This window comes from Corticium candelabrum, chromosome 15 (assembly GCF_963422355.1).
Source record: "Corticium candelabrum chromosome 15, ooCorCand1.1, whole genome shotgun sequence".
Classification (NCBI taxonomy): Eukaryota; Metazoa; Porifera; class Homoscleromorpha; order Homosclerophorida; family Plakinidae; genus Corticium; species Corticium candelabrum.
The window spans coordinates 5,569,625-5,579,419 of record NC_085099.1 but is presented as its reverse complement, the minus strand read 5'-3'; the positions used below and the strand labels follow the sequence as shown (position 1 = coordinate 5,579,419).

Sequence of the window (9,795 nt, the reverse complement as noted above, 5' to 3'; positions counted from 1 at the left end):
TGATGACGTGTAGGAAACGGATTGGCTAACGGCTGGACGACAGTAAAGCCTTGTACATGTTATGTTTCTGTTCCGGCTGCGTCACCAAATGTCTGTCCGTCTGTATGCGCACCACAGTAAGCTAGTCTGGTTTAGGTAATAATAATGATATATTCCTAGACTCTAAATTTATCTATTTGCGAATTCAGAGATTGCAAATCCACGTGCACTATAGCTAGTTAGACAGCTGCAGAGCAGAACGAAACTCAAATTGCGTCTAGCTGTTACAATGAAATCGAACTCACGTGCGAGTAGTTCACGTGATGAATTATCGAAGGTAGTCTCGGCATGCTGATTTCTTGCGTTTCGTTTTGTTTCGTGGCTTTCGCTTCAATATCGCCCACTTCGATTTCTGCTGCAGCAGACGTTATTGTTTACGTTTCCGCTACGAATGGCAGCAGTGACCCCAACTGTGGATCTTCTATTGAATTTCCTTGTTTGGGAATTGAAGGGTTGTTGAATTCGAACACAATCTTTTTTAAACAATTGCGTAACGACATCGCGTTTTTCAATGGAACTCAGACCTATAACCAGTCTGTAGGACGTCACTACATTTACTATCTTCCAGGTGTCTACAAAGCCATTCCATCATTCTCGTACCAATTCAGAGGATTTTCGTTTATTGGTCTTGGAAACGTGACAATTGAGGTGGATCAGTTCTATGGTCGCTTCGATTCTCTGTGGGCTATGATGTCGACTGTCAAACTGGAAGTGGCGAATGATCGCAGATATCCTGCTGTGTTTTACTTCAGAGAATGCACGGATATCAGAATAGAAAATTTCAATTTTCACATTTCTCACGACTTTCCCAGTGTGGCTGGTCTCACGTTTGATCTCTCGTCGGACGTTGTTGTCGAAAACTGCTCATTTTCTGAAGTGGCACGTGACTCGTCTGCTATTGTTGTTGTTCATCCTGTTGGCTCCACTCTCTTGTCTGATATCCTTATTAAATCTCTACACGGTAAGGGAGGATACCATCAACTGATTCTTGTAGCATTCAGTGGTTTTGACGATGAGTCAAACTCCACTCCAAAGTTGCAATTGGTTGCTGTAACTCTAATAAATGTGAGAATTACCGACATTGTGGCTGTAGACTATAAACCACAGTCTGTGGAGCAACTTCTGTCTGGAAAAATTCAGTATCCCAACTATGACTACAAGGAAAACTGGAAAGCGGCAACGGCTATTTTAGTACTGTTCAGGAAGGGATCTCTAGCTAGAGTATTGAGGATGCAAAACTGTGTTATCCATAATGTAAAGCCAAACGACAACAGATCGCCAGTCACTATACAGTTTGAAGATGCTTCTCTTGATCTTGTTGAAATGGAAAATTGTAGTTTTTCTAATAACTTTGGCTCGGTTGGAGGATCTGTGGCTGCCTTTTTTGACAAGAATCTAGGCAACACTGAGATAGCAGCTAACCACATTCTTTTCAAGAACTGTACGTTTAGAAATAATTCCGCTCTTTTCAATGGTGGTGCTGTTTTTGTGGACTACCTTACTGACGCTGCTGCTAATGACGTTAGATTTGAAAACACATCTTTTCTCAATAATCAAGCTCCATTTGGTGGTGCATTGTTGCTTCGTTATGATGGTGACATATCAAGTGGTGTGACTACAAAAAATTCAAAGCAAGTCATCATTTCAAATTCAACATTTATTGGAAACATAGCCAGTCATGGTATTGTGTATGCAAACGGCATGTCGTTAACAATCAATGGCAAAAGGTAATCTGCAATAGCATGTTTGATATTTGTAGCCTCCAATTGTATGTACACAGCCAATTAAATTCATGTGTTCTCCAGGATGCACCATATAAGTAAAATTAAGAGTACATATGTATAGTGTTTATTAGAGCTAGTGTCTATAAACACAGTCTAGATTTGAATATGTGTTTGCTGCTGATGTATGACTAACTGTACAAAACATTTTACGTCAAATAAGCTTTGATACTGCACAATCAAACAATGAACCAGTGATGACTCACCACCAAAGTCAGACTTAGATGGTGATACTGATACGTTTTGGAAGAAAGTACGAGGAAGAAAGTACGAAACGCAGCCTTGTATACAAAATGGTATGTCTGACAGTGAAATGATGGAGTGCTTGAAGACGCAATGTAGCCAAATTATCAACAGTCAATCACACGATTCTATAGATAGAGAGTGTCAAATATTTGAGACAAATCTGAAACATCGAATACAAACATCAAAACTACCATGGTGGTGTGTTGAGATACATCCCAAAGAGGTTGAAGAAGCATTTCATCAACTGAAAGTAAGAAAATCTGCTGGACCTGATGAAGTAGAGTCCGAACACCTTAGGTATGGTGGCTTTGAATTAGCTATCCACATGAGTACAGCCTTTACTGCTTGCTTAAGGCATTCTGTAGTCCCAACTCAATTCTTGGAGTCTTATGTTGTTCCAGTCATTAAAGATAAACATGGTGATGCCAGTGATCCAGACAATTACAGAGGAATAGCTGTTTTGTCAACAACATCAAAAGCACTGGAACTAATAATGCGTGACAAGTTGCATGGTATGCTGATGTCTAGTCAACAACAATTTGGTTTCAAAAAGGGTCATATGGATGTTCTGATTGTTCCTTTGTTTTGAAGGAGACTGTTGACTACTACCTATCAAATGGTAATGAATTAATTAATTAATGAAGTCAGCCATGCATATATTTGACATATAAAATAACACATTTTGGTATCAATATATATAGTAAAACAGTATTGCTGTCATCTCATTTGAAAACGAATTTGAATACTGCAGTAGGTAGAGTCTCACATTTCACCAATATGATAGTGCGATAGTGTCAGAGCAGATCATATGCTTTTGTTTATAGAACTGAGACAGCTATGCTACAGTGTGATTGTTGATCTTGCTCTCAGTAAACAAAGAATTAATACTTTTTGTGCTAGAAAATTAGAACTATTATTTTGGAAGTTTAATGTAGAATTATTAACTAATATTTTTAATGGTGTTGTTAGCATATTTTATAATAATTATTGTTTGTGTTCTAATAAGCATTCTATTCTATTCTATTTTGATTGCAGAAACATCTAAAATACTAATTTATGTATCTGTTTGCTTATAGTATATACTATTAAACGACAATCAATAAAGATCAATACAAGACTTTAGATGTTATCTCTTATTGTAGTCCAGATGAAATGTTAATATCGACAATATGATGACACCATTTCTCTTATGTTTACAGTTTGTTTGAGTCCAATGAGGAAAGCTGTATTGTATTGATATCATCATCATGTCACCTGGAAGGGTATCCTTGTTTCACAGGAAATAAAGCTACAGATGGAGCTGCAATATCAATAAACGACGGAAGCATGGTATTTCTCATTTTGGGTAATAAATGAAGCAGATTATGTTTGTAAGTTTAACTATATATTCCAGGTCTATATGGATATGGTTCAGAGAGCTGAATTTCATGAGAATGTTGCCGATCGTCATGGTGGGGTAATATGGGCAGACCACGATACTGCCGCTGAAACATACAATGAGTTTTTGCTTCATTCCACAACCTACATTGATCCATCAAGGCCTTGCTGCATTAGATTCGGAAATGAAGCAGGAATACCAGGACAACATGATATTGTGCAGAAAGTAATCAATCAGACAGACACATTGCTAGTTTGCTTGTTTGTTTGTTTGTTTGTGTTTGTTGAATTCATTTCTTGTTATTTAGAATGGGGCAAGATTTGTCTTTGACTCCAATCGAGCTGGAGTGCAAGGGGATGTCTTTTACTTTTATAGCTTTCGTCACTGTTGGCTGGGCAACTTTGTCCCATTACCATCTCAAAGAATTGGGCAAGATGGTCTTAATGACAAGGCGACATCTTTTAAGAATGTTAAAGTCGCTGCCAACAAAAACGCAGTCACAACAGCTGCTTCGGCTCCAAATTTCTTTGCTCTTGCTGGAGCAAGCTGTCGATGCTTCAAACCAGTTGGTCCAGTTTACATTTCACTAGCAAGTTGTTTGGATGAGATTGCCCTTGCTGTGTAAGTGCATGTAACAAACTACATTTGCATATATGAAACCTTAGACTTTGTTGTTCAGGTTTTCGAATGTTTCAGCTTTGAATCGCAGTGCTGAACTTTTATCTCGTGAGTTTTATGATATTACGTACAGTGACAATGGGTTTCTTAATCCATCTGCTGGTATTGGAATCACTCCTCCCCCAGAACGATTGTATTTACCTTGGTCATTTACTGTTTATGATGACACCAAGGAACCAGGATCTAAACGTAAAGCTTCTTTACAACAAAATCCAAGTTTGATTACATTGACACCTGCTCCTGGAGAGTTTTTCTATCTCAACTTCACTCTCCACGGACAGTTTATGGAGCCAAGTGATACTACAGCATACATACAAGTAAGACATACATGTAGTTATGCAGCTCGGTTACACTGTTCATTACTATTTTATTAGAATAACGTTTCATGTTGATATTGATAAACGCACAAACACAGAAATACAGCGGCATAGCTATACGGGGACCTCGGGCACCAGCCTATATACCGACATGAACTTGTAATAATATGGTTACAATTGCTTGGGTGTAGTAAGTAACTCAATCGACGTTTATGTGGTAACAGTGGATGCGGTTGGATCTATGGACGGGATGCTAATGACAGTGGGATCTAATATGTTCTATACTACAAAGTAGCGGTGTTGTATACATGATGGTATGTCAACCGATTTCGAGTACATTTTAATCAATGTATACATACATGTATGCATACATACATTTCTCTGTTTGTATTGAACGAGTCCTTAATTAATTAAAGACTCTGTATAAAACATTTACATTGCAATCATACATATAAATCAATTAGGCTACATTCCATTGTCACATTAAAAGTGGACACATCTTCTATAAATATTCCATAATGACTATATTGACAAGAAACTAGGACTATACCTAGAGTATGAATGAGAGAAAGGTTCACATCAGACTGTACACGCTCTATGTACTACAAATTGTCAATTTTTGTAGTCTCAATATTTAATGTTGCAGCATTCAGTGGAACAACTAGCTGAGCAAACGTTTACAAACTTTATCAATTTAAGATTACAAGGTTTGTAATTGCAAATAATTGCAATGTGATCTGCTGATTGAATTATAATGAGCTTATGCTAAGAACATGCACTTTATTGTAGAATATTAATTTAATTGTTATAAACGTGTGTCCTCTTTAATACAAAGTCTGTAAATCGTTATTTCTTTGTTCAGGCTAATTTTGAGTTGTTCCCTTTTAGGTGGAGGCCACTGCAAGTAACTCGGAGCCTCCTGTGCTATTGGAGTACAATGGATTTCTTCATCCATCAAATTCTCGCATCTATTTTTCTCCCAACTCTCCTTTATCTAATTTGAGACTGCATGGTTTGACGGGCTCATCGGGCACACTGGTAGCTCGAACCACGTCACATGTTCTCGGACTGGAACTGGTTGTGAGAGTACCCTTTATTTTGAGCAGCTGTCCTTTTGGTTTCTCTTCACCTACTGCAGCCTATCAAAGGGTTTGTACAAATTTATTAGTAATCATGCATGCATGCATGCATAGGTATTTATACATATAAGTGTCATATGAGGATGGATTGTCTGGTTAAATGTAATGAACTCGGCTAGCTGTTTCTCTATGCAATTTAATGTTATGCTTGCATAAATGCTCTAAGTCCTGATGCCAGCAGCTTTTATAGAGACAAACTGTGTTCCAAAACAAATTTATATAAATGTTTGTTGCTAACAGGTAATAAAAAATCTCTCTTTTGATTTCAGTTACGTCTGTAGTTGACAGTGTGTATGTTTAGGAAACAGTTGTCTATTTATCTGACTTGTTGGTGGTACCACAAAAAGGCACTCCAACAAATCAACCGACTCCTTTTGCTTGTAACTGCTACAGCATCAATGACACATACAAGAGTGCAGTACTCTACTGTGATAATGGGAACACTGCACATATTTACCAATCGAAATGGTTTGGTGACCCATCTCCTGTCAACAATGACAATAAAACCGACTATTGCAATCGCATTGACTACAAACCAAATAGCAGTGAAGTGACATGCCATGTGGATCCTCCTATGAATGTGGTGATCGTCAATAGGAAGGCGGCATTTGCCGACTGTGTCCTCGACTTCTGCAAAGAAGTGGAGATGGAAACATGGACCGAATCAGATGGCATTTGTAGTGAAAACAGGCAGGGACCATTATGCGGTGAATGTAAAGATGGCTATGCTGTCACACCGTCATCCCTGGTGAGATGTTTTGTCACCCACAAATGCTTGCTTCTCATACATAAATGTATGTTGTTACAGCATTGTGTCAAGTGTCAAGACCAGCAAGGTCTCATCATATTTTTCACGTTTTTCTTTGGCTTGGTAATTGCACTTGCTATCATTCTATTGAACATAACAATATCACCACTTGGTGCTGCACTACTTTTCTTCACACAAGTGAGTATGATCATAAAATCAAGAATCAAATAGTTCCACTTGTACTGTGTAACTTCAAGCAGCATGTTGTATGCTTTGAATAAGCTGTGTTATATACGTCTTTGTGTTCGTGATGTATGATTTGTTGTACCTCAATCTCTTTGTATGCATAGATGTCGGCCTTACTTTTGGATGATAACAGTGGAACCTACTTTATCATTCATCTCGTCAATTTGGATTTTTCATTTGGTAGGTGTTACTCTTCCAACTTTACTGCTATTCAGAGATTGGCATCACACTTTGTTCCATCGATCTACATGCTCGTATTGGTCATATTGTTCACACTGGTTGCTGGTCGAGTTCGCCGTATTTCACGTTATGTGTCTAGACATTCTTGCCTGGGAGGAATCTGGTTGATCATCTTGTTGTCGTACTTCAGTCTTGCTAATGTCTGTTTTGGGTTTATGCAATGCATTGAGTTCAGACCCTCTGATGTTGTTACTTCAACGTATCGTTTCGTGGATGATCCGGGGTATGCTTGCTACGAGAATCCACATCTCGGTTTCTTTATCTGGTCTTGCCTTGTTGCTGGATTGTTTGTATTGCCATTTCCTATCGTTGTTCTATTGCTTCGGCGATCAACACGTTTCAAGCCATTTGCAGATATTTGCTATTCAACCTTCAAGGATTCCCGATGGTGGTGGTGTGCTGTAGACTTAGAAAGGAGGCTCTTGTTTACTCTGATCTACACTTTTGTTCCTGGGCAGGACGACCAGGCTCTCAAAAATACACTTCTTATCCTGAGCTCAGCATTGGTACTGCTTCTACAAGGGATTTCTTGGCCTTATCGGGCAACATTTGATAATGTATTCGAATTACTGCTTTTGTTTGATCTTTGCTGTTTAAGTTCAATTTCTGCTGGATCAGGTGTTGGAACACATCGTTGGCTTACAGCAGCCTTGATATACATTCCTTGGATTGTAGCAGTGATTGTGTGGACTTACCAGAAACGAGATCGATTGATCAGACTTGGTCAGAAAATAGGCCTTTGCATGTCATATGACATGGAATCATCTCGGCCAGCTGTCTTAGCTAAATATATCACAACAGAAAATGACAGCATGTATGACAAGGATGACTTGGAGTTGGAATTGAAGAGAAGAGGTAGTACGATTGTACTGGCTGGATTACGAGATCGTTTACTGGATGAGAATGAAAGTTGTAACTAACTGCTGGTTTGAGTATTGTTGCCTATGTGAGTTGAGGTTGATTTTATGCTCTAGATAATTGCTTAACCGCCTCTGTCATATTTCACAAGCTAATATTTCACAAGCTAGTTATACCTTGACAATTGTATGAATTATGTGCATGCATTTGGCTGAAATTTTGTAAACATTATCAATTGCATTTAGAGCAAGAGTACAAAAACAAAGCAACACTAACTTGAGCACTATAGCCTCACCTGCTAAGCTTCTTTGATAGTCAATTGCTAGTCTCGTCCCCAGACTCTTGTGACCTCGCCAATGTCCAGTTCCCGTACGTTACTCGCAATCCCCGCGCTTGCGAGTGACATACGCATCAAGAATCAAAGTTACGAGAGTCTGGAGCAAAACTACGTACATGTGCACATGGTCTACATGGTATGTATGTTGATGAGTTTTATAGCCGTGATATTAGCTAGTGCTGCCGACACGAAGCCACCCTAAGATGTGATGTCAGAAAACTGTATAGCTAGTAGGTATGTCTATAAAGCTGTGATCAATGTAATTATAACTGGCTGTCTATATATAGATCTATAGCCTCCACATTTAAGGTTTTTGTACTCTGTGTGCTATTCTATAGTCTACTTCTCGTAGACAAGAGAAGTGCCCCGTGCTATGAGGGCAACAGATGACCGTGACATGCACTCGGTGTAACATGTAGTACGTTACATCTGGTGACTGGAATGGGATTCAAACCAAGCTTCCAAAAATCAATTACATCTGATGAAAATTTCAAGTCGGATTTTTGTAAACGCAAAAGTGTAGAAGCAACAAGTGCAGCCGCACGTTGTAGTCAGAGTTCCTCATGCATCCATCCTTTCGTTCTGTATACAGATGAAGTAGATAGAATCAAGTAGTTCTATCAATACTCTCGTGTTATGATTGTTCTGTAGTAACTTTGAGACATGTAAAAACACTAAATGCATCTCTTAATTGCAACACAATTTGGACTAAATACGGTTTTGTCAAATATGTGTCAAGCTATAGTTGGTCCCCAGCCTTAACTGGTCCGGGGGACCACTTGTGGCTGCCATAACTGGTCCCCAGACTAATTGTGGTTGAGATGGTCTGGTATTGCTGCAAGTAGTCCAGGACATTAACCCTTAAACTTTAACTGTAACCATAGCCACCTTAGCCCCGGACCAGTCAAGGCTAAGACCAGTTGTCGCATGACAGATGGTCACCTTTGTCCCGGTATTGTGCAGCAGTGTAGGAACCTAGATTTGGTTGAGGGGGCACGTACATATTTGCCTAAATGCGTCATTATTATTCATATATACTAGTATGCATGCTACACAGCAGAAAAACAGTATATATATATAGTGCTATGTCATGTCAATGTTATCAGTTTCTACGTCTGTCATCCCTAAATATTAGCAGGTCACTTGACAGGTACACGGCTCAAGTTGAATAAATATTGGCCAAAATTAAACTTAGCCAAAATAGTGGAGAGGCACGTGCCCCTTCTGGCCCTCCTGCTTCCTACACCTATGTTCTGTCTATATCCAGAATCTCACACATACTCGATGTCTATTGTCTGTCTAGCAAACACTGCAGATGTTCAAATAACGTAGACAAACGCTGTACTTGTGTACTATTCACATCTATTAATGGTCAGAGCCAACAACTCGAGAACAGCGTGCATGTTAAAAGAGCTGCCTCGTGTTACAAGGACGATGGTTGAAGTTGAACTAAACATACATGCACACACATTACACAGTGTCAACCAGCTGCTACTCTATAGTGCTAGCCTTAATTAAGTCTGTTGTGGACATGCCACTGAGGGTGCAGGTTTCGAGATGCACTGATGTTGCCTAACGAATGCACACCGTTGCATTGAGAACATCACATTCTCCGGCACGTCATCAAAATCTGTATTCAAACAAATGATTTGTGACAAAGTCAAGTTCTTCTCCACAAACTCGATCTCCTACACAACATATCTATATCAATACCGATCATGATCATGATCAGACCATCTTTTCCAGATACCTTGTCACTCAGCAGTCTTTCGTACCAAAATCTGTCAC

The 9,795-nt window shown here is 39.1% G+C and overlaps 2 protein-coding genes across 3 annotated transcripts in view; one reads left to right on the top strand and one right to left on the bottom strand.

The window, feature by feature from the left end:
- The first annotated feature begins 78 nt into the window (after window positions 1-78).
- LOC134190737 (uncharacterized) lies at window positions 79-7,939 on the top strand. Its single transcript, XM_062659234.1, has 10 exons — window positions 79-116; window positions 608-1,766; window positions 3,266-3,395; window positions 3,460-3,669; window positions 3,752-4,065; window positions 4,124-4,439; window positions 5,328-5,588; window positions 5,880-6,326; window positions 6,387-6,524; window positions 6,677-7,939. Exons 1-10 carry the CDS (start codon window positions 89-91, stop codon window positions 7,730-7,732), a joined length of 4,059 nt encoding a protein of 1,352 aa, XP_062515218.1. The 5' UTR covers window positions 79-88; the 3' UTR covers window positions 7,733-7,939.
- Window positions 7,940-9,276: 1,337 nt separating this feature from the next.
- LOC134191133 (uncharacterized) overlaps window positions 9,277-9,795 on the bottom strand; it is a 14,397-nt gene continuing 13,878 nt past the window's right edge. For both annotated transcript variants that reach the window (XM_062659711.1, XM_062659712.1), the window contains exons 24-25: window positions 9,758-9,795; window positions 9,277-9,695 (exon numbers count right to left, since the gene is read on the bottom strand). The exon at window positions 9,758-9,795 is cut by the window's right edge and continues 35 nt beyond it. In XM_062659711.1, the coding sequence (XP_062515695.1) occupies window positions 9,522-9,695; window positions 9,758-9,795 (212 nt within the window). In that variant the 3' untranslated portion in view covers window positions 9,277-9,521. The remainder of the gene's footprint in view (window positions 9,696-9,757) is intronic.

Coding starts and splice junctions, on each gene's coding strand:
- LOC134190737 (XM_062659234.1), top strand. CDS start 89: ATGTCTGTCCGTCTGTATGCGCACCACA. Junction 4,066..4,123: donor GATGAGATTGCCCTTGCTGT/GTAAGTGCATGT, acceptor TTTGTTGTTCAG/GTTTTCGAATGTTTCAGCTT. Junction 6,327..6,386: donor CTGTCACACCGTCATCCCTG/GTGAGATGTTTT, acceptor ATGTTGTTACAG/CATTGTGTCAAGTGTCAAGA.